Source organism: Peromyscus leucopus, chromosome 5 (genome assembly GCF_004664715.2).
Source record: "Peromyscus leucopus breed LL Stock chromosome 5, UCI_PerLeu_2.1, whole genome shotgun sequence".
Classification (NCBI taxonomy): Eukaryota; Metazoa; Chordata; class Mammalia; order Rodentia; family Cricetidae; genus Peromyscus; species Peromyscus leucopus.
In genome coordinates this window covers 67,437,692-67,462,954 of record NC_051067.1, presented here as the reverse complement: position 1 = coordinate 67,462,954, position 25,263 = coordinate 67,437,692, and the positions used below count along the sequence as shown (strand labels likewise).

The 25,263-nt window shown below is 41.6% G+C and overlaps 1 protein-coding gene across 1 annotated transcript in view; it reads right to left on the bottom strand.

Annotated features, from left to right (window-relative positions):
* Window positions 1-8,596: 8,596 nt before the first annotated feature.
* The window catches only part of Tmem236 (transmembrane protein 236), a 46,323-nt gene continuing 29,656 nt past the window's right edge, over window positions 8,597-25,263 (bottom strand). Inside the window, exon 4 of the mRNA XM_028870537.2 lies at window positions 8,597-10,877. Within this exon, the coding sequence (XP_028726370.1) occupies window positions 10,309-10,877 (569 nt within the window). The 3' untranslated portion in view covers window positions 8,597-10,308. The remainder of the gene's footprint in view (window positions 10,878-25,263) is intronic.

Sequence of the window (25,263 nt, the reverse complement as noted above, 5' to 3'; positions counted from 1 at the left end):
CTTGATTCTCCTGTTTCAGCTTCCTGAGTGCTAGGATGATAGGTGTGTCCCACCCTGGCTACTCCACAAAAAATGTTTTCATTGAATTATTTAGGTTTTTTAAATGCAAGCCATCCAAAGAGTTTTGCCTAATTTAGATTTATGTTGATTTCAGAGGGAAATACAATTTAATTATTATAGACATCCTTATAGTCATGGTTGTGAGGGACCAGCCTCCACCTTTTTCCCCAGGGTACTTTTGAGGAGAGAGGGATAAGAGATTTAGATAGAAATATAGAGGGGAGAGAAACAGAAACACAGGATAGCCTCAGGAGGGCCTGAATACTAATCCACCAGCCCCTTCTGTCTCTTCTACAGGGCCTTTTAAAGGAATGCCAAGGGGTGGACCAAAAGACCTCCCCCTAACACAGACAAGTGCAGACCTTTCCAAACACCTGGTAACTACACATGTGATCAATCCATCCCCTTATGCAGCCCTGCTGGGTAAAGCAAGCTCAGATCTCACTAGGAAACCTCTGTGGGCTCCCACAATGGTTTTATTATTCAAATATGTCATACATGCATTTTTGTGAATAACAATCAGATTCAGTAATAAGACCCATGGATTTTAAATAAAGTGAAGCCCACTGTCCCACAAAAGAGTTGTCTCCATAATCTTTATCTTATTGGAACAAAGATTTATCAGGTTAGAAGAGGTTAGTTACCAAGTCCGCTCAAATCCATGGTTTCAGGTGATGGTAGAGTAGGAATTTTCATTGGTCTGTTCTTAAAATAATCTTTGTATTGCCAGGAACTGTTCAAAGTAACACACTTGCACTCCTGGTGTCTCTTCAAAAACTTAAAGCATCCAAGTAAGAACTTGACCAAGCAGACTACAACCCACAGCTCCAGAGAAGCTAGGAAACAAAGAGGACCCTAGAGGGACAGAGATGAATAGATCACCATGGGAAGGGAAAACAGATGAGATCTCCATGAGTAAGCTGGAGGTGGGCGGGGCATAAAAGAGAAAGGGTGAGGGATGAGAACATAAGGGAACAGGATGGTCAAGCTGGGGGAGAGATGGAGTGGGAAAACAATGAAAGAGATATCTTGATAGAGGGTATCATTATGGGGTGAGGGAGAAACCTGGTGCTAGGGAAATTCCCAGGAGTCCCTAAGGATGACCTCCAGATCTGACTACTAGCAATAGTGGAGAGAGTGCCTGAGCTGCCAACCCTGGTAATCAGATTGGTGCATACTCTGCCATCACAGAGTCTTCATCCAATAACTGATGGAAGCAGATGCAGAAATCCACAACCCATCACCAGGCCGAACTCTTGGAAGTTCAGTGGAAGAGAGGGAAGAGGGATTATATGAGCAAGGGAGGTCAAGATCATGATGGGGAAATCTACAGAGACAACTGAACTAAGCTTGTAGGAGCTCAACAACTTTAGACTGACAACTGTAGAACCTGCATGAGACCAGACAAGGCCCTCTGCATACAGAAGACAGTTGTGTAGCTGGGTCTGCTTGAGGGGCCCCTGGCAGTGAGATCAGGATCCATCCCTGATGCATGAGTGGGCTTTCTGCAGCCAGTTACCTATGGCGGGATGCCTTGCACAGCCTTGATGCAGGGGAGGGGCTTGGACTTGCCTCCATTGAATGTACTAGGCTTACTTACTCCCCCATGGAGGTCTTACCCTTTTGGGGGAGGGGGTGGGAGGTAGGGGAAGGGAGGCTCTCGGGGAGCTGGAGGAGGGATAAGAGGGGGATCTGTGGTTGGCATGTAAAATGAATAAATTTTTTTTTTAATTAAAAAAAGAACTTGACTAAAAAGTTGGTTAATTGGGGGTGAATTTCAACCCTTCACTTCTGGAGGCTTCCATCCTCCATCCCTCATCTGTCACTCCTCATGACTTGCCTCTCAGGCAGCTCTCAGTTTATATATATATATATATATATATATATATATATATATATATATATATAGAGAGAGAGAGAGAGAGAGAGAGAGAGAGAGAGTATCACCTATATAAGCCAGCATTCAGAGAACCAGTGTGGATAATAAGGACCTTATCTTCCAAATACCAGCCTGTGAGCTCTGAGGGATGACTGGATGACTTTGTAATTACTTCAGCAATTCTGTTCAACTTTAAACTAGAAGTTCTAGTCAGAGCTATTAGGTAAGAAATTTAAAACTCTAAATCGGAGAGCAAAAAGGGAACTTTCATCTGTAGATGGCATGACTTTATATGTAGAAAGTTCTAGAACTTCCAGAAAAATCAATGTAGCCAATGAACTCAACAAAGTTGCAAGAAATATGCAAATATCAATTATATCTCCATACTCCTGGGATGAACAACTCAAAATGGAAATCAAGAAAACCATTCCAACTACAACGATACCAGTGGTTTGAATCAGAATGCCACCCTCCCTGGTCTCACATGTTTGAATGCTTAGTCTTCAGTTAGTGGAACTGTTTGGGAAGGATTAGAAGGTGTGGCCTTGTTAGAAGAAGTATGTCACTGGGGTAGGCTTTGAGGCTTTAAACACCTGTGTCATTCTCAAGTAGCTCACTCTCTGCCTCATGTTTGTGGGTCAACTTTAAGCTCTCAGCTGCTGCTCCAGTGCCATGCCTGCCTGCCTACCTGCTGCCATGCTCTCCACCATGATGGTTATGGACTCACCCTCTAAAGCTACAAGCCCAATAAACATTTCTAGTTTCCTTGCTCATGGTGTCTTTGCACAGCAATAAAAAATAAGACAACATATAAAGAATAAAATACTTAGGAGTAAATTTAACCTCAAAAAAATTTATCCTGAAAAAAATATAAGACATGGCTGAAAGAAATTAAAGAACTAAGTAAGTTGAAAGATTGCCCAAGGTCATGGAATGGAAGACTAAATATTTAGAAGAGAGTGAAAGTACTTGAGGAAATAGGCAAGTTCAGGCAATCCTTATCAAATCTCAGTGCTTTACTTCAGATATAGGGAACCCTATCCCAAAGTCTACATGGACTCTCAAAAGATTACACACAGCCAGAGCAATTTTGAAAGAAATTAGAGAACTCGTACTTTCTGATTTCAAATTTTACTACAAAACCACAATTCAGTAATATTAACAATGTGCTACTGACCTAAGATGGATTTCTAGGTCAGTGGACTACAACACAGAGCCTAAATAAAAATTCCAACATGTGTGGCCAGTTGACTTTTGACAACAGGGCCAAGACTATTTAATGAGGAAGCAATAGTGTGTTCAACAGGAAATGCTGGAGAAACTAGATACCCCCATGTAGAATGACATTTGGTTTAAACCCCACATGAATCAAAGGCCAGCATATAAGTGCTAAGGCCAAGGAACCCTCACAAGAGTCAGGTAAAATCTTCATGACATTCGATTTGATAATGACTTACCAGCTGTGACACCAAGAAAAAAAAATTGAACTTTCTCTAAATTAAAATTTTGTTTGTTTGTTTCAAAGGACACTATCAGAAGAGTGAGCTGGACACAATGACACATGTCTATAATCCCAGCACTTGGGAAGCTGAGACAGGAGGATGATAAGTTTAAAGCCATCTTAGGCCACATAGGAGATCCTGACTCAAAAGGAAAAAAAAGAAAAAGAAAAAAGGATGCAGGATTGGAGGTAAGGGGGGGGGAGAAGAAAAATGAAAAAAGAAATAGAGGAAGGGAGAAGCAGTAGAGAGACACAGATTATTAGAACATATTATCAAAGCACTTATTTGCTAAGAGATTAATGCTCATGATAGAACCACAGACAGTTAAGAATGAACACTGGATCTGGGCTAATATTTCTCCAAAGAAAATCTGTGAGTGGCCAGTGAGCATAGGTAAAGAAGTTCAATCACAACAGCCAGTACAGAAATGCAAATCAAATTACAAGATACCTCTCCTCCAAAAGGATGGCTCTTATCAAAAGTAGACATGAGCGTTAGTGAGGGCACGATGAAACCAAGACCCTTGCTCCATGAGAGAGTTAAATGGATTAGTCCATGTGAAATACAGCTTGGCAGTGGTTCAAAGAGTGAAATAGAGAATTATCATGATACATCAAATCTATTTCTATTATACCCATAAGTGAACTGAAAATGGGTATTTGTAATATTCATAGCAATGTGATTTATAAAAACCAAAAGACAGAAGCAACCCAGGTGTCTGTCAAGAAAATTAATACATAAACAAAAAGTGTTAGGTATATATAATGGGACATTATACAGCCACAAGAAAGGGATTCTGATACCTGCTGCAATATGAACAATCTTTAGACATGCTGTTGAAGTGAAAAAACTCAGACATCGAAGGACAAATACTATAAAAATCCAATTACTTGTGACATAGAGAATAGGAAAATTCATGGGGACTGAAAGGAGAGAGATTGATAAGAGATAGAAAAGCTGGAAGTGAGAGAAAACAAAGAGTTAATTTTGGGTTTATAGGAAGAGTTTGGGAGGATGGGCAGTTCTTGAAAACACTGCCAATAGTTAAACAACACCAGAGTAAACTCAACACTTCTCAGTTGTATGGTTTAAAATGTTACTGTGGTAAATTTTATGTTATGTATATTTTAGCACAATTCTTTAAAAATCCAACCTTTGACATTCTCTTTGTATTTTTGAGTTATTTGAGTTCTGTTTCTGTGGCTAATTATTAATGATGGTGTCTACTTACCTAGACCTTCCTCAAGCTAACAGTAAAGGAAATCCTCATTTGTAATGGGCAAGATAATTGCTGAACTCTTTCATTTCCTCCCAGACCTTCCCAAGCACCAACCACCTCACACCCACTGAATTCCACATACAATGAAGTTGGTGTCTGCTTTGCTTTGAAATGGTTCCCAGAAAATTAGCACAATAAATTCTTTGGTAACCTGATTCAGTCATGTCTTGGCCAGATTGAGATTCATTCTCAGACCTTCACAACAAACTGACTGCTGAAATACAGCTGGTTACACATTCTTAAAAATTTCTCATACATAGCAATAATGACTGCAGAATACATAGACCATTAAGATTGTAATATCATCTTGTCTAGAAAATGCTTCATGCTAAAACGCTTTATTGCTAGGGATGCTAATGGCCATGTGAGCCCTTCGGAGACAGAAGAAAAGCCCTTATATAGTGGTGGGTCCTGCCTCTGTGTTGATGGGTTCCAAATGCTTGGAATAGCAGGTGCTTGTCTTGGTTGTCGTTCGCACCCTGGGGACAAAGTCCCTGACAAAGAACTTCGGGAAGAAGAACTAATTTGGGCTCACAGTTTGATGATGCAGTCCAGCACGATAGAGAAGGAGCATGAAGTACCTGGTCACATTGCGTCTGCGGTCGGGAAGCAGAAAGAGCTGGACACTGGTGCTCTCTCCTATTTATGTAGCCTGGGACCCCAACCAATGGAATGGTGCTGCCCACATTTCAGTTAGGTCTTCCCACCTCAGGCATATGATACACACATATTAAACACATGTAGAAAAATTAAAGATAAGCTACAGAATACATTTATAATCTAAAAGTAACATGTGCTTTTCATACATGGATGTCAAGACACAAAAATACTGGATTGCTACTTAGACACTGAGCATATATGTAAATCTATAAGTAGTTCTTAATCATTTGAATATAGATTTTATCCATTCATATGCTGTAGAATATAGATGCTTTATAGCATCTAAAATGAACTTGAAAAAAAAAGGAAAAAGAAGCCAAATATGATGGTAATCTAAGCCCACGATCACCCAGCACAGAAGGAGGCCGTAAGGTTATGGTCAGCATAGACTACATAGTGTGATTCTGGCTCAAAAAAGAAAAAAAACTAATGTAGAAAAGAAAGGCATTGTTGAAAGAGAAGGTATTCCTGAAAACACCCATTAATATTCCCAACTCAGTATAAAGAAAAGTAAGAGTTTTTACAAAAGCACAATTTAGAAAATGAAAATTTGCATAAGTATAAATGTCAATTTCACATACATATTACGATAGTAAACATTATCCCTAAATTCATGTTAATTAATTTGTGATATAGACTAAACTCCTTTTTAAGGTAATTCTCCAGATGTTCACACAAAACACAATCTGGCCTATGATGGATTCTCAAACTAGTTGAATGAGTGAGCTAATAAAATATTTAGAATAATTATCTTCAGAATTGGAGTTACAGAGATGGCCCAGTAGTTAAGAGTGCGTACTGCTCTTGCAGAGGACCTGTGTTCAGTTCCCAGTTTCATGTCAGGGGGCAGCTTACCACCACTTGAAACTCCACAGTAGGGGATCTAATGCCCTCTCCTGGAACCTTCTGGCATCTGCACTCACACATGTGTGAGCAGACATATGCACACACACACACACACACACACACACACACACACACACACTTAAAAATAAAATAAATCTAAAAAGAAGAATTATCTTCAGAGTATATTGGTAATGGGGTTGGAGAAACAGTGGGTGAGAGCGCTTGTCATTAAGCTGATGGCCTGAATTCATTTCCCAAGACCCACAACATGGAAGGAGAGAACCAACTACTGAAAGTTCTCCTCTCACTTTCGTCCACATGGCAGGACATGCCATTCTACATTAGTATGATAAATAAAAAAAAAACATAATAAAAATGAAATTTTTTAGGAAAAACATGGTGATATACCCATAAGCTATTGTAAGTTATTACCCACAAGTGCTCTGGCTTCACTTCCCAGAGATCTTCAGCTTGAGTCAGACTTGATTTGAAGGGGAGCTGTCTGCTAGGTCAAGACCATTATATATATGGCTGACATGACAGATACACCCAGGAGTATGATTTCAGGTTCGTGAGCTGAGGCCTTTTGTATGGTCTTGGAGCATTTTCAGAGGGTAGCTGGATTTGTCCCTGTGTGCTCACGTGCATACACCTTTGTTTCTCTGTCTCTTCCCATCCTGACTTTGCTGTCTCTGTGTTTGGACCACATGACTATACAGCTGGAAAGAGGGATGATAGGCAGACTGCCAGGCAGCTGAAGGATGAGAAAACACACCCTCCCAGAATGAAGCAAAGCTCAGAACCAAAGAGACGCTTAGTCATAGGATTTTAATTAGACAGTAAAGTAACGGGGCATGGTGGCAGACACCTGTAACCATCCTAGCACCTTGGAGGCAGGTAGAACGATCACTACTGGCTTGAGGACAGCCTGGATTATGTGACAAGTCCCAAGAAAGCCATAGCTATACAGTGCAACCCTGTCTATAAATAAACAAATAAGAGTCTTTAAGATTAAAAATGGTTAAAAAAAACATTTTGTTCCATTTGTTACACATTTTCATTTTATTTTTTATTATTTCCTCTAGGGCATAGGGAGCTAGATACCATACGTTCTTGGATTTTTTTTAATCCAATTTAACATACTTTTAATGTTTATCAGGAAGAAAAGGCTGTTGGGGAATTCACTAACAAGTCTTGTTCCACATAGCCCATATTCTGCACACAGCTCATGTCCTGCACACAGCCCATGTCCTGCACACACAAGCTTCTTCCTTCCTCTTTAGGTGCTTGTGCCTTAGAAGAACAGCCACACAGTGAAGTGGAATGCTCACTGTAGAACTCAGGCTATAACATTGCCACATGTAAATGCAAACATAAACTTGCAGAAAGAAAGAGCACTAGAAACATTAAATTTTTATAAAAATAGATTTTATGAGTTCCCTCACAGATGCATTTTATGTGTCTCAGCAATTAACCTTATATGAAATTGACACTTAATAAAGACATAATTACCATGCAGCTCCAGATTTTATTTGGAGTTAAATACAGATCTGGCATTCACACTTTACAGCAGAAATTAAGCTTTTTATTAGGACACAAAACCTTAATATCAACAACTATAAAAAGCTATGAGAATTACAGTATAATTTAGTAATATAGGTTTTAATCACATAGTATAGAACTATCAATACTGCATTAGCACAATTTCTTATCTCTTAAATACCATGGGCTTGAATTTTATAAACATCTGTACACTCACTTAGGTCACAGGATCAAGGCTTTTCCTGCCTTACATGATCTGTTTGTTATACATGCCTTCATTATCTGTGTAACGTATTGCCAACATCCCCAAATATCAGGCATATTCATGTTCAACTGTCAGATACAAAATGCAGGCTTAGCCAAGGTAATACTTCAGAGTTCACTGAGTGCCACTCACTCTAAATTGCAAGATAAAGATATATACATTAATGTAAATGAGTTTCACATTTATGGATATTGTAATTTAGTCACTTGGTTATAGGCATTTCTTAATTTTAAAAGATACATGATATGTATGTATGTTAGAAATATTGGTGGAGATAGAGGTGTGGCTAAATGTGTCACTCTTAGGCTTTCTTTTACAGGATTGACAAGTTAACAAGGAACCAAGAAAAGTGAATATATAATAAAAGGTTTTCAAAAACAAAAAGTGCAGTCTGGGGGTGTGGCTTAGGGATAGATTGCTTGTGTGGCACTGGTGAGGCTGTGTTTAATCCTCAATGCAAAAAAGTCCGTGTTGGGTGGGTGGCACATACCTGTAATCCTAGCACTGGGGAGGTGGAGACAGGAGGGTGCTGAGTTCAAGATAAGTTTGAGCTACACAGTGAGTTCAGACCAGCCTGGGCTACATGGTGAGACCCTGCCTCCAAAATAAAAATGGAAATAAAAGAAGGAAACAAAGTGCTATAGTCTGGGTTATTTGAAAACTCATAGACATTCTGTTCAAATGGAAGAATGAATTCTCACATTCACATTCATCTAAATGTAGGGGTAACCTTAAAATCCTACATGTTATGTCCCACAAATGCCAGGTATAAACTATTATTCCCAGAGGGTGGGCAGGATGTGGGATGGTACCATTAAATGCTTAGCATTTGTTAAGGTGTTATTACTTATCAGACACCATATTGAGAGTGTCCCAAATCCTACATTCACCCAACACTATTAAAGGAATATTTATATTGTGTTCATCTATTACACAGAGCAGCAGGGGCCAAAGCATTCTAGGAAACAACCCCAAATCACAGAGCTGGCAAGCAAGGCTTAATAATTATGTGTAGACTTTCTCTACAGAGTGGGAGCCATAAGACACAATGGGAAAGGAGCCTGTGGGCCTCAGTGCAGAGGCCAGAAACACTCAGAATTATCCGTCTATTCATAAGCTATTTGTTTCCATGGGTCAGGGAGGAGATGATAATGTGAATCATTGCTCTGCACCCATAAACCTCTTACAACCCACTCTTAACTGAGACCCTCTGCTGTGGATATGATATCTGTGCCAACAGAGCACCTGCAGAGTTCGTGACTGTGTGTATGACTATCAAAGCACCAAGACATTCATGACCTAATGCAAGATAAGCCACCTTAACTATCATGCTACCTTCAAGCTCTCATTTTAAATATGGCTTGTCCTTGATTTTTTATGATGGTATCAAATTCCATCCACGTTACATTCTTATACCTTGTCTACAGTTTATGGTTTCCATTATAAAACTTTATCTAGGAATCACCGTGTACCTTGTCTCCATACCAGACCAAGTGGCTTTAATGAAGCTTTGCTGAGTTAGTGTTAGCTGAAGTCTCTCTCTCTCTCTCTCTCTCTCTCTCTCTCTCTCTCTCTCTCTCTCTCTCTCTCACACACACACACACACACACACACACACACACACACACACACACTCTCTCTCTTTTTAACACAGTCAATGAATTGAATAGCAGTCATTGTAGCAGGGCAAAAAATGTATTTCTAAGACTAAGGGTGCAGCTCATTGGTAGAGCACTAGGAGAGTGTGGCCAGGGCTCTGGTTCAATCCTCACTGCTGCATGTTTGAGAGAGAGAGAATGAAATTTTATGCTTTGAAGAAGACCCTAAAGCTACAGTTTTCAGATTTCCAAGAAAACTCTAAAATAAATTCAATATCTTTGGGTTTCTAAAACTAATTTCAGTTAATTAAGCCTTAAAATATTCTTCAATGTCCATGTGATGAAAATCTCATTCTTGAGCTAGCTCATGGTTCCCAGCACTTTAACAGGCTTTATTGAGGAGTGATTTTTAGAAAAAAAAAAAAAAAGTGGGATATGCATGGCTAAAATCAACAACTAAGGTTTTCAGAAGCCAGGAAGAAACAATTTGGAAGAATATAACTTTACTTAAAGGTAGCACCACTTATATATTTTTTTTTTTTTTAAAAAAAAAAAAAAGCTATGCTACAGTTTGGAAGTGGTTAATTCTATGTAATGCAAAAGCTTCTGCTTAGAAACACTATACAAATGTGTTTGTGTGCGTAATCAGGAGGACTTACTTTCTTAACATTTGCTGCTTAAAATGGAGATGTTTCAAAGGCAGAGAAAGGCCTGAGTTTGGTGACATAATTGAAGTAAACGTAGGAGACAGTCACTAGGATATTTTTACAAAGGCCCAGTACTGGCGTGATCGTCCCCAGGGCAATGATTAAACTGAGTCTAAGAAAAACAAAGGGCAAATCCTGCAGCAGGACCCCCATGGAATTGAGAAGAGGATTCTTAGGCGTGAAGACCATTCGCAGGAGAGAGATGTAACTGAATATGTAGACCGGGTACAGCCAACCCGAACTGTACACGGCGTAGTGCCCAGCCACACGCAACATTTCTATAGTGTCTGACCACGTGAGGAAGCTTCGCAGGAACAGCTCGGCTCGGACATCTCTGTGAGACATTGTCCTCAGGATTCCAGAGTGAAATGAGGGCTCCAGCGGCCCCACCAGCACTGTCATGTGGTGGTGGGGCTGGGACATCACAGTGGGCTTGGCTGCCTGGGCAGGTGCAGGATTTTCATCACCATGTACCACCTGTTCTGTCACAGTCTTTATCTGGTGCAAAGAGGTTATATGGATGTCGTTGTCTTCGTGACCTGAAAAACATCAATTAATTTACATTTTAAGCATTTCTTTAATCTAAAAATGTTTACTTTAATTGTTACTAAACTGAGTTTGATGGCGATCCTAATATACCAGTATGGAAGGAGGACATGGAGGCCGAAGGATGGCAAAATGTAGGCTAATCTAGAGTGCATAGAAAGACCTGTCTCAAGAACAGACAATGTAGCAGATAGATAGATGATAGATAGATAGATGGATGATAGATAGATTGATGATAGATAGATATTTAGGTAGATAGATAGATAGATAGATAGATAGATAGATAGATAGAGAGAGAGAGAGATAGAGGTAAGATTGATCAGTTGGTAAAAACTCTTGTCAGGCAAGACTGACAACATGAGTTCATTTCCCAGAACTACCAAAAGTTCTCTGACCTCCAAATGCCCATCTTGGCAAATGCAGGACAGTACAGCAGTGATGATTCAAACTGTTCTGCCAGAAGGTCCAGATACCTGAGTTTAGTTCCCAGCACCTTGTCAGGTGCTTCACTGTATCGGCAACTCCAGCTCAAGGGAAACTCGGTCCTCTGCTCTCAGTGTGCACCTGCACTCACATATGCACATACCTCTCCATAGACACAGACCCGGAACGCAACAAAGCTTTCAAATTGTAATTCTTAAAATGAAAGTCTAAATTTTTGACATGTGGAAAACAATGACTGAGTGACTTATTGATTATTTATTGGATACTTGGAGCAAATGAAGAAATGATTACCAGTCCATTTTACAGTTTTAGAAACTGAAGCCCATGAGGTTAAATGATGCTCAAATTCAGACTCAGTGGCAGAGCTGTAGCCCTCTGCCTGGCTTGCTCAACTCCAAGTGACAAACTTTTAACGTCATGGCTGCTATTGTCTGCAGAGAAGCAAGACAGTGTGTGCTGATTATAAAAGACATGGGTATCGAAACCCAGTGAATTGACGAGCTTACCAGTCCAGGACTGTCCCCCTGTAAGAGGAAATGGACTTCCAGGACTGATTCTACCTTAGTTCCCTAGCAGGGGAGTTTAGTGCTCAGAGGGAAACTGACCCACAGAGAATCATGAGAACAGTTCAGCTGTTCTTCCCCAGGGGCTTTAGAAGCAGTCAACAAGACTGGTCAGCTGACCTATCATGTTTAGGTCATGGGTCAGGAGGCTGTATGTTAATCAATATATCTGTCAGATGAATGAGAAGATATCTGATCCTTGTCACTGTGTGTATGTGTGTGTGTGTGTACATGTTTGTGTGTGTGCAGATGAATGTGTGTGTACAGGATGCCTGCATGTGGATGATAGCTGCTAACTTTGGATGTTGTTCCTCCAGTGATGTCCACCTTGTTTTTTAATACTGGATCTCTCACTGAGAACAGGGTTGGACTGGCTAGCCAGAAATAGCCAGAAAATCTGTCTCCACCTCCCCAGTGTTAAGCTTACAAGTACCTGCCACAATATCCAATATTTTTACATTTCTCTGAGATTTATTTTATTTTATTTGTATGGGTATTTTGCCTACGTGTGTCTCTCTACACATGTGTATCTGGTGCCTACAGAGGCCAGAAGAGGGCATTGGATCCCTTGGAACTGGAGTTACAGGTGGTTGTTAGCCACTATGTAGGTGCTAAAATCAAACCCCTGTCCTCTGGAAGAGCAGCTAGTGCTCTTACCTGCTGAGCCATCTCTCCAGCCCCTGTCCAGACTGTATGTGGGTTCAGGGGGTTGCCCTCGGGTGCTCATGTATGCCTGCAAGCCCTTTACAGACTGGGCTGTCTCCTGGGCCCTAGAGAGCATCATTTGTCCCCCACCTATCCACTTAAACACCTTTTTCATGTTGCTAAGATTTTATCAGCCTGGCAAAGTTTACCAAGAAAATGTTCTGAGAGGTCCTGTTACCTGAGAAAACAGAAGGTAAAGGAGTGTTAGGTGGGAAGGCTTGAAAGGCAACAATGTCAGTAAAAACTTGTTGGACTGAAAGTGAAAACCCTGGCAGAGGAGTGAATTTTGATTCATGACTAAGCTACTTAGTGACTAAGTTAAGAGTATTTATTAAGTATTCAACAAACCTCGGTGATTTTTCATATAGTTAATTATTTAAAACTTTAAAGGTTAAACTGAGTATTTTTTTTAAAATACAAAGATTAAGTGTTTTTCTCTTTTGTTTATATGTGTATATGCATATACGCACTGGGTGTAGTGTGTGTGCATGTGTGTGTGTGTGTGTGTGTGTGTGTGTGCATGTGTGTGTGCATGTGTGTGTGTGTGTGCGTGTGTGTGTGTGTGTGTGTGTGTGTGTGTGCAAATGTAGAAGCCAGAGGTCAACTTTAGGGGCCTTCCTCAATTATTGTTCATTTTCTTCCTTTTTTAAAAAATAAAATGTGATTATTCTTTTTCTTTTCTTTTATTGAAAATAGATTTTTTTTTACATAATATATCCTTATTACAATTTTTTCTCCTTCTGTTCCTCCCAGTTCCTCTCCATTTCTCCTCCCATTCAGATCTATTCCCTTTCTGTGTCTCATTAGAAAAACAAACAGGATTTTTAGGGATAATAATAAAATATAATATAATAAGATAAAACAAAAACTAATGCATTGGAGTTGGACAAGACAAATAAAAAGAAGGCAAAGAGCCCAGGAGAAGGCACAAGAATCAGAGACCCACTCCTTCCCACACTCAGGAATCCCATAGAAACACTGAACTGGGAGCCGTAACCTAGACACAGAGGACCTGGTGCAGACCTGTGCAGGCCCTGTGCTTGCTGCTCAGCCTCTGTGAGTTCACATGAGCTCTGCTCAGCTGATGTAGAGGGCCTTCATCTCCTGGAGTCCTCCATCCTCTCTGACTCTTACACCTTTTCAGCCTTGTCTTCTGTGGGTTTCCCCAATCCCTGAGGGGAGGGGTTTAGCGGAGACGTCCCATTTAGGGCTGAGTGGTCCAAGGTCTCTCACTCTCTGAATAATATCTGGATGTGGGTCTTTGTATTTGTTCTCATCTGCCGCAGGAAGAAACTTCTCTGATTGTGGCTAAGCAAGTATTTTAGTGACTAAAACAGATACTAGATAGCCCAGTAACCTAGGGTAAAACCAAATACTACTGTTCGGTGGGGGTGGGGGTGGGGGGTGGGGGGAGTAGTAATAAAATGACTCCTAAAGACATTCTGCTATGCTGTGGGATGTCATTCTGTATGCTGTGAATATGTATTGCTCTGATTGGCTGATAAATAAAATGCTGATTGGCTAGTAGCTAGGCAGGAAGTATAGGTGGGCAAACAGATGAGGAGAATTCTGGGAAGAGAAAAGAAGGAGTGGGGTGTCGCCAGCCAGACACAGAGGAAGCAAGATAACAAGGCAGAATTAAGAAAAGGTGCCAAGCCACATGGCTAAACATAAATAAGAATTATGGGTTAATTTAAGTGTAAGAGCTAGTCAGTAATAAGCCTGAGCTAATGGCCAAGCAGTTATAATTAATATAAGCTTCTGAGTGGTTATTTTAGAAGCAGCTGTGGGACCTCAGGTCTGGGTGGACTGGAGAAACTTTCAGCTACACTGCTACACTCATAGATCAGTGCCTTCCACATTCTTTTTTTAAGGAAAAGTCTCTTACTGAATCTGGAACTCACTGGTTTGCTGAGGCTGGCTGATTATGAGCTTCAGATCTGTCCTTCTCCATAACCCTCCCAGCACCTACCTCAGCACCTCAGTACCTCAGCTCCTGGCTTCCTGCTTGGGTGTTAAGGATCCATAAGAAATATTCTAGGACTTGTAACCCCTAGGTACCTCTTAGCCTATGTTAGAAGCCACAATGGCCTGAATGGGTATTATTTCACAAACAATACTAAGAGATAGTGATATGCTATAATGTATTATTTCTGTAACGTCCTCTCTTTAAACTCAGGTGCTCACTTCTACATTTCACTTAACTTTAAAGGATTCAGTAGAGTGCTGGAGAGATATCTCAGTTGGTAAAGTACTTGTTGTGAAAGCATGCTAACCTGGATTGGTCCCAGAACTCATATTTTTAAAAAATTCTGGATGTGGAGAGGTGGAGACAGGCAGCAAGGATTCACTGGCTATCCAGCCTAGCATAGTTATCAAGTTCGAAACCAGTGGGGAATCTTGTTTCAAAAACAGACTGATGGTCTCTGGAAAATGACATGCAAGGTTGACCTCTGGCCTCTATATGTACAATGCTGTTGTGTAACAGTTCCCCCAACATTGAAACAGTCCATCCTGTAGGGAAGCTTTTAAGCAGGAAGGTAAAGAAAATAGCTTCAGGAAGTCCCTGCAGCTGACCAGATTCACTAGGCTCCTCCCTGCCAGAGTAAACAATGAAAGCTGAGAGTCCCACTCAGATTAAGGAAGCTGAGCCACGGTAAAGACTCTGTAGCCAGACCAGCTACCTGGAAGAGGTTTAGACCAACTGAGGCACCCAGAAAAGAGCCTCACCAACCTGTTGAGCAGCCTGCAGGCTGTGTGGTGTGCTCCCAGTTTCCCAGCTTTTGTGAGCTGTTACCCATGCTGGGTTGGGCTATGGTGATGCAGCTGTCTTTGAGTCATTTCTGCTTCTGTAAGTACCCCCTCATGCATACTCTTGTTAAGTAACCCCAGTTAAATTCATTGGTTCACCAAGTTGGACTTCGGTGGTATCCATACTTTGGTCTGTTGTGGGCTCTCTATCTGGTGTGAATAGACCTGTGTGCTGTGTCTCCCTAGAAAAAAAAAAGTTTTTTTTTTCACATAACACATGCACATATATACACACTTGAAAGAATTCAAGAGAAAATCCATTTCTTTGAGTCGCTATGGCATAGAAAATCTCCTTTGTCCCACTTAACACACAATGTTGTTTGTAAGGAAAACCAAATCTTGAAAGTTGTAAAAAGACAGGGAAGTGCAAAACAAAATAATAATGGGAGATGTAGCACATGAAAGCAGAAGGGGGGTCCCTATTTGAGAGGATGAAGGGGACCAGCAAGAGAGGGGGAGGGAAGACAGAGAAGGCCAAGGGGAGGTGTATACTGTGACTAGAGTGAAGCATGTCAATACAAAAGAAAAAAGGAAAACCTAAAATCCCCTTGCCAGCATTAAGAACAGCATGCACAATACCAGCTTGATGACTGATTGCAGACTCAGCTTTGTTTCACAGCCAGGAAGTGACCCTGTAAGAAATGCCACATGAACACGCGCTCAGTGCTCACTGAGAGTTGCACTGTCTCAGAGGAGCTGTTGGTCAGAACACTGAGTTCCTGGCTAGTGTTTGGCTTTGAAAGATCCCAGGAGTCTGTGTATATTTGATGAAGTTGGATCTGGAAACATCACGTGTCATGCCAGCTCAGTGGAGACTTGTTTAGATTTGGGGGTGTCATCTTGATTTCCAATGTGATGGGATAGAACTAAAGCAGAGTTCTCCGCCTCCTAGTGGGGTAAAAGAGAGCTGAAGAGGCCAAGAAACACGTGGGCCATTGGAGTAGACCAGCAGAGGACTACCAAGAACAGAAATACTGCTCGTTCAACAGCTAGCCCCAGGACTAACATCTTCTCCAAGTTAACGCTGCTTAAATGTCTTCCTACAGCTAGCGTTCGTTTTCTTCCTGTCAGTTATTTAGGCAAAGCTATATGTGTATGAGCAAAATGAACAAAAGAAGTAAGCTCAGAGAGTACAATACACTCACTTCCTGAGAGGCTCAAAGTGCCCTGAACAAAATGAAAACCATAGCAAATTTGTGTCAGTGGCTGAAACAGATTCCTGTCTTTACTGTACTAAATGAACAATTAAAAGGCATTATTTTGATAATGGAGCATTTCAGTAGGTAATCTTTCCCTACTTTACTTCACCATTGGCTTGTATTGATTTATTTCTACTTCTCACTTACTCCCCCAATGTCTGTCAGAGAAAATTGGTAGTGAGACATTTTTAAGTGATATGCATTCCTCTTGCAAAGAAAGGAAGGCAATAAATTATGTAAATAGAATGAAGAATGGTAATAGGGAGGGATCATGGGGAAGGGGACTTGAAACGCCAGGAATGAAGCTAAAAGTCACAAAGAGACACCCAACAGCCTCTTCTGATCAAACAAATATCAGAGCACCACATAGCAGCTGGGCATGGTGTGCACACTTACAATCCCAGCACTTTGGAGGCTGAGGCAGGAGGATCACCATGAATTCAAGAGCAGTCTGCAAAGCAAAGGCTACATAGCAAGATATTTGTCTCAAACAGTAAAAAGGTAACCAAATAAAAAAATCACTGCAGCAGGCCTAAGCTAGACTTTAGAAAATTATAAAGCAAACAGCATGAAAATAGACCTCACTGTAATGACTCTGAGTCTCCTGTGATCAAAGCAAGAAGGATAAAATAATACACAATAGTGAAAATAAAAAGGAAAGTACAGTCATCCCATGGGATCAGTTCCTAGGATGTTCATGGGATGCTCTAGCTCATGACAAAAAAATGATGCAACATTTACAAATAAGCTGTCTATATCCTCCTATAGAGTTTGGATCTTCTCTGTACTGCCTTTGAATATGATACAGCAAGAATGTTCTATAGTTGTTATGATCTATATATTTGTAGGGAATGATGAAAAGGAGTCAGTACATGGTCAGTGCAGATGTAATTTTTCTTATCATTTACTTTTTGATATGTGTTCGTGTGTGTGTGTGTGTGTGTGTGTGTGTGTGTGTGCGCGCACTAGCATGTCCACATGTGTGAAGGTCACTTGACCTTGGATGTCCTGCTCATGTGCTCTCTATGTTATCTTTTCAGGCAGACTATTTGACTGAACCTAGAGTTAATAGATTCAGCTAGACTGGATGGCCAGCAAATCCTACAGATTCTCTTGTCTCTACTTTCCCAGCTCTGGGATTACAAGGCTTTTTTTATATTGGGATTCCAGGGGTTTAAACTTGGGTTCCCACGCCTGCATAGCAAACGCATTACCCACGGAGCCATCACCCCAGACCTTTCAAACAGTTTTGATGTAATGTTGGTGAATCTGTAGATGCAGAAACCACAGATGGTGGGGGAGGCAGGGCAACTGTAAATTCTGTGATGAAATAAAATCATCGGGGGCGGGAGCTCCAAATAACCACATGAGTCAAGGGGAGCCCATCTGAGAAGTGACAGAAGAAAAGGGAATTTGACAGGAAGCAGATATATCCTTCAGTTATCAGAAATGAAAAGAGTTGCTGAGAAACTTGAGAAGCAGAATGGAGATGCGGTGGGGAGCTAATGTTCACTGTTCTATGTACCAAGCACAATTCTAAGCTCTTTCTTTAAAAAAAAAAAATCCCAGCCATATGAACAGCATTATTTTCTCCTTACAATGATGAGTAAACTGGAGTACGAAGAGATTAAGAACTGTTTCCAGTGCCACAGAATTCACAGGTAGAAAAAGCAGAACTTGAATCCCAATCCCACAAACACTATATACAACACTCTCTGTGGTAGAGACAGATGAAATAAAACCTTTGGGCCCAAGATTAATGTTTCAGACTTTATTCTAAGTTCAGTAGTAGAAACTTAAAAAAAAAAAAAAAAAAAGATCTGAGCAAGAGAAAGACTCACGTAAAGGAGAAAAGAAGGCACTGGCCAAAGAGGACCAGCGACATCAGCAAAGGGACAACCGACAATAAGATATCAATTCTCCGGACACAAAGAGTTACTCAGAAAAAAAAAGTAACATTAGCCTCTTAACAGTAATTAAACTATTTTCTCTGAGAGTAACATGTTCTAAAGAAAAGTAGTCTATGATGACTCAGACAGAACATTGTGGGGAAACGCAGAAAATTAATTGTTATTTTAATATTTCTTTAAAAAAAAACAGGCAGTCACAAAGCGTGTTTGAGCACAGCACTTTTAGAGAAGACAAGGGGGAAAGAAGGCAACACATTGGAGTGCGTGCCGAGGGAAATGACAGGCATTGTGACTTTAGCACTATAGACTCCTTGAGGGAGGAAAGACAGACCACACTCCGAACTGACAAGTGATGAGGTGTGCCTCCTACTTCACAAGGCCCCTATAAAGTAGAATGAGTCCATGTCCATGAACACTGACTAGTGTGTAACCCCCACAATAGTCATGGATGTGTTCACAAACAAAAGGCAGAAATGGCTTGACAATGCACTGCTCTCAGTTGATTGGAGAAGAACAGAAAACCAGGAAGGTGAAGCAAACAGTGTGATTGTGGGCAGCCCATGGTGAAAGTCCAAGTTTGAGAAATCAGGTTACACTACTGTCTTAACAAAATCATGAGATGATTCCTCGTATTTGCCCATCCTCACCACCAAGAAGAATGCTACCCCAGATCCCCAGATACAGTACTGGAGTAGAGACAGCTTATATCCTCCAACAAGAGTTCACAGTGTGCACCTCTTCCCAATTCTGTGATCAGTAGTCTGGGATTCATCTTGGCTGTGTTCATTGGTCTTTGTAGGAATGTTTACATCACAGAAACAGGCATGTTCTATGAATCAGGGGCCGGGAGATGGCTCTTAGCTAAAGTGTTTGTCATACAGGCAGAGGGACCTGAGTTTAGATCCTAAGCACCATATGAAAGGTGGGCATAGTGACTCTCATCTGTAATCCCAGTGTTGCGGAGGCAGAGACAGGAAAACCTGGAGGGGTCACTGACCAGTCAGTCTAGCCAAATTGGCAAATTCTACATTTAGTGAGAGACCCTGTCTCAAAAAAAACTAGGTGCATGACCAAGGTAGACATCCTGGCATCGATTTCTGCTCTCCACATATATACTACACATGTGCCTATGTACCATCACACATATGAACATGTACACACACACACACACACACACACACACACACACACGCACACAATTAGAAGTCAGCTTCCTTATTCAGAGTTCTACCCTGGAGAGCAGCTGGTTAAACATTGACCAACATAATATTAGCGGTTCCCAAAACCATGCAAAATTTCGCCAAAAATGATGAGGGGAAGGAGGGAGAAGAGAAGGAGGACAAAGAGAGAGAGAGGAAGTAGAAGGCATGAGGGGTGATGGCAATAAGGAAAAGGAGTAGTAACTCAAGACAATCAGCCCACCATCACTTTGGGAAGGACGTCTGAATACACATTCCTAACTGTAAAATAGCTGCACCAATTCCATACGAAAGATGATGCATTGTTATTTGGAAAATGTGGAAATTCCAGTGTCCACTTTCAGTTCCCTGTTAAGCATTGCATGAATCTGCTAATTAAAGCATATGTCATCTCTGGGTTTTAAGCAGTGGAAGCTTTGAAGGAACCCTTATCTAAGGATACAACTGAAAGGCTGGAGCTTTGGAGACTGTTTCCTCCACTGCCATTACTTCCCAGATGGATCTAACACTGACCAAGAATTGTCAAAAAACCTGGCACAATGGCGTTTGGAGTAATTGACTCCATTTTTGAATGTTGAGAATGCTTCCTGATCAGAACTTCCTAGCCCCCAGCTTCTCATGCAGGCTGTTCTGGCCTTCCTCCACAGTTAAAATAAGGTTGGAAAATAGAGTTGCCTTACTGTGTATGTAAATAGAAAAATCACAATATTGTACATTATAGCACATGTATTTCTAATCATATAAAATGTAAACTAACATGCCAAGTTTTTTAAGCACATACCTAGGCACAATTAATTCTAAACTTTGAAGGTTAAGCACTTTTAGTATTTCCTGTATTGTTGCACATAATTGAGGGATTCAAGCGTCTAGATACAGACTAGAGTGAGAAATGCTGATATAAGCCCAAGCTGCGTGACCAATGGTGACACACAGGAAAACAAGCGGATTCACTGTCTTCAGGGCACTCATCTCAGCTTTATTTATACACACTCCACGGCACAGCTGGTTGACATCTTCTCAAGTCCCCTAGACCATGAGCTGCACAGACAAAGCCTCCATCTGTTTTACTCTTGTGCCCCAGCAGCTAGTAGAATACCCAGCTGCCTAGCAAGGGAACAACAGGTTTGCTAAGTCAAGGATGAGAGGAATGTCCACCCTGGAGTCTGTTAGCACAGGGGAGCAATGAGCATTCTGGGAAACAACCTACAGTAAGGTACCAAGAAAAGGCATGAAAGCATGGTCCAAAAGCAATGCCCCTGACTCAACAGACAAAAGCACTCTGGAGTCCTGCATAGGCTCCATCACTCGGATTGGACCCTGGCCCTGTCCTTACATAGGCTGTAAGACTGAGTCCCTTCAAAAGCCCTTGAGGACATCAGGAGAAGCTGGCCCTGTGGGCTATGTAGCTCTGTGGTAAGAGAATCTGTGGCATGGCTTTGGACCCAGGGAAGAATGACAGCCTAGTGCAGCGTTTGCACAGCCCACAGGACTCACCCCCAACAGCTGTCATTCACTAGATTTTAGAGGCCTCTCAGATATGAGGGTCATGGAGCTAGGGAATAAAAGCACTGATGTAGTGGGTAGCCATTCCAGCTTGGATCTGGAAGTTCCAACCCCCATTGAGACTCTGGCAACTGTCACGCCTATGAGGCGGGGCTAGGGGAGGCGCCTGGAGACCCGAGATCTGGATGGGTGAGCGCTCTCTCGGTGCTGGGATCCTGAACGATGGAGGTGGACCGGGCAGAGCTCCAGAGAACACTGCTGGATTGCGATACACCTTCCCCAGACCCTGCGACCTATCTTTCCCTTTTTTGTAAGTTACCCACTAAATAAATCTTCCTTTTAACTAAGTGGAGTGGTCTTAATAATCTCACCAATACACTGATGTATTTATTATTCAGAGAAGACTGTAAGCTCATAGAAAGCAGCTTTTACTCACACCCCCAATAACCAACCCATGCACACTCGTTGAAAGAGGGGCTTGGTGGAAGCAGAGCATAAGAAATGCAATGTTCCCAGAGACAGGATCCCGCCGTCAATGTGCACACAGTGAGAACAGAGAGTGATGGAGAATGTGCTCATTGTGCAAACAGCCCCCCCACCGCCGCCTTGTCTAAGGTAGGAACGTATAGACATGGAGACTCAATAACCCAGGCCAGTAATTTTGAACTTGTCTTGGCTAATATAGCTGTGGAAAATGGGGCTTGGTATTTATTGTAAAGAAATACATATTGAATTCTTTATATCTCTTTACTCTTATCAGTCTCTCTGGAAATCTTAATATCTATTACCAAAATATCATGCAACTTTCAGTTGTCTTCTTTTGCATATTAAAATTGTTCATGGTTCTTTGCCCACTAAAGAAAAAGTCACCATTTTGTAATGCACTATTAAAAGCATCTGTGAAGCTTTAAAGATGGTTCAGGTGGCACAGCACTTGTTTGCAAGCATTAGGACCTCAATTTGACCAACACCAACATGTAAATCTGGGAAAGGGTTTGTGTATGCTAATCTTCATAGTGGGGAGGCAGAGGCACACATGCATGTGCACACACAAAGCTGACCTAATCAAATGGGGCCTGAACTCAAGGCTATTTACCACTGATGCCCTGTGTCTGCTGGTATGAAGCTTATACTCAGAGTATTTGGGGACCTGCCCATACTGTCTAATCCTGACAGCCGATGCTTCATTAGGAGATAAAATCAGAAATTTCACTCTACTCTCACCCACCATCTGGGAAATGGTCACTTATTTCTTCAGAAAAGGAAAAAAAATCCTCGAACTCTAGTGTTCTGAAACTTCCTTCTCTGTAGCAGAGGGCCGCAAGGAAGGAAGCGGGCTCATTCTTGGCATAGGCCTGGACACAGTGTTCCTCAGACTCAGCCTCCAGCACATTGCAAAACCACACATTGTGGAAACCCAGCGCACACTGTATGTGCCCATATTGTTTAATAAGCTATTCCTTAAGAAGAAACAAAGAGGAAGTCAAAATGCCATTTTATTCAGAAAAATATATCCTGTGCCCTCTTCCTTTTTGTGGGGGTTTCATACATATATACAATCTACTGTGACTATATTCCCCCTGTTGCCCTCTAGTATCCCCACTTCTTTCCCTCTGACACCATTCTTCTCTCCTGGACCCCTCTTGGCTTGACTAGTTCAAAAAAATGGCATCCCTCCTCTCTTTGTTTCTTTCAACCTCGATATAAAACCACTTACTTTATATTCAATTTGGTTAAGGTGGGATGGGCTGCATAATTAAGTCCTTTGGAAATCTGGATCTGGTCTCTCTGAGTTAAACTGGCATTTGCCACAGTTCCTAATGCTTCCTGTCTCAAGGCAGTCTTATCAGTGGTTTAGGGAGCCTTACAAAGGTTACAGGTGGCAGAGTATGTCTTCCTATGCTTGGGTCAGTGAGTACATATGTACTCTCATGTTTTAAATTTACTTTTTCATACATTACATCTTGATTATATTCTTTCTCCTCCCCCAGGTCCTCCGAGTTCCTCTCCACTCGACTTCATGTTCTTTCTTTCTCTCAACCCCCGCAAAAACAAAAATTAAAAGTAAATAAACAACAAAAAAACCAATAAGACAAACTAATATAAAACAAAAAGTGCATTAAAAAAAAAAAACACCATTGCCGGGCGGTGGTGGCGCACGCCTTTAATCCCAGCACTCGGGAGGCAGAGCCAGGCGGATCTCTGTGAGTTCGAGGCCAGCTTGGGCTACCAAGTGAGTTCCAGGAAAGGCGCAAAGCTACACAGAGAAACCCTGTCTCGGAAAAAAAAAAAAAACCACCATGGAATCTGTTTTGTGTTAGTCAGCTGCTCCTGGGTACAGGACCTGCCCTCAGGTGTAGGTGACACACCCAATGACATTCCATTAGAGGGAACACTCTGCTTTGGGTAGAGGGTACCGAATGTACATAGCTCCTTGTTTAGGAGTGGGACTTTGTGTCCACTTCCCCTTCTCTGTTCTGGTTTGAACCTGTGCAGGTCTGGAGCATTGCTGTCACGGTCTCCGTGAGTTCCTAGGTGCATCGGGCCGGATGTGTCTGGAAGAGCACGTCTCCTTGGAGTCATCCACTATCTCTGCCTCTTACAATCTTTCTGCCTCCTCTTTGGCATAGATCCCTGAGCCCTGAGGGAAGAGGGCTGACAAACACCACTTACAGTGTTTGTTTGTTGTTTTTTATTTTCTTGTCTTACTATATAGTCCATGCTGGCTGTCTTCCTGCTGCACTACCCAAGTGGTGGGAGTGTAGCATGCAGCATGCACACCAAGTTTGAAGAGACTCTCTTGGTGGTTTGACTTTTAAGGCCACCCTCATACATGTGAAAAGGTGGTTTCTGGTTCATCAAAAATAACTTAAAAGTTCCACGTATATTACCATTGCTATTCCTTTAAGAAATCATGTCTGGGGGCTGGGAATCTGGTTTGATGGTAGAACACATGGTTAGTATATACAAGGACATGGGTTCACACTGAAGCACAGAAAGAGGAAGAGGAAAGTAAGAAGGAGGAGAGTGAGGAGGAAGGGGGGAGAGAGTAATTACATTTTGATAAAACACTATCAGGAAGACATGGCCCAGAGGAATGATTCCTGTTCTTCCTTCCCTCCCTTCTCTACAAGCTGCTGAAGCTGGATCAGTTCTACCATTCTACAGTCGATGTGCAGATTTCTCAGTATTGTTGAACAAAGTCACGCACTGTTGATTAGAAGCAGAAGGAATTCTTTCCACGATGTTCTCAACAAGTCGCTCATGAACCTGTTTACTCTCTCCCTTGCCTGCATCATCCCTGTCGCCCCCAACATGAGCCCAGGGCTTCCCGAATTGCACACTCTCCCTCTAAGCATCGGTATCATTCTCCACACTGAGGGTGTGTCCTATTTCATGAGGAAGTTGTGACATCACAAGCTGTCAGATACCCCTGTTTTATTTCTCCCACCCCCCTTCTTATTTTCACAATTGAAAGTCACCTAGGAACCTTTAAAAATTACTAGTCCTGTGTAAGAACATTGAATAATAGAATAATTCATAACTTCTAAAAAGTTGCTAGGGCTGCCAGGTGGTGGTGGTGGCGGCGGCGGCGGCGGCGGCGGCGGCGGCGGCGCATGCCTTTAATTCCAGCACTCGGGAGGCAGAGGCAGACAGATCTCTGTGCATTCGAGGCCAACCTGGTCTACAGAGTGAGTTCCAGTAAAGGCACAAAGCTACACAGAGAAACTCTGTCTTGAAAAAACAAACAAACAAAAAAAAACAAAACAAAAGTTACTAGTGCCACAACCTTACTGCTCAAAATACACGTTAACTATCATTGGTTGCAGCCTGGGTTTCAAAAACAAAAACAAAAAACAAGACCCCTTAACTGATTCTAATATATATCTGAGAATGAGTACCACTACTTTTATTTCAAGACACAAACAGAGGCTCCTCCAGTGAGAATTTTCTGTTTAACAGTCTACATGTGTCCAGTCTTGTCCCAGAAGTTCTAGTTCAGTCATCTGGGACTGTACTTGGCTCTAATATCTTTAATATACTC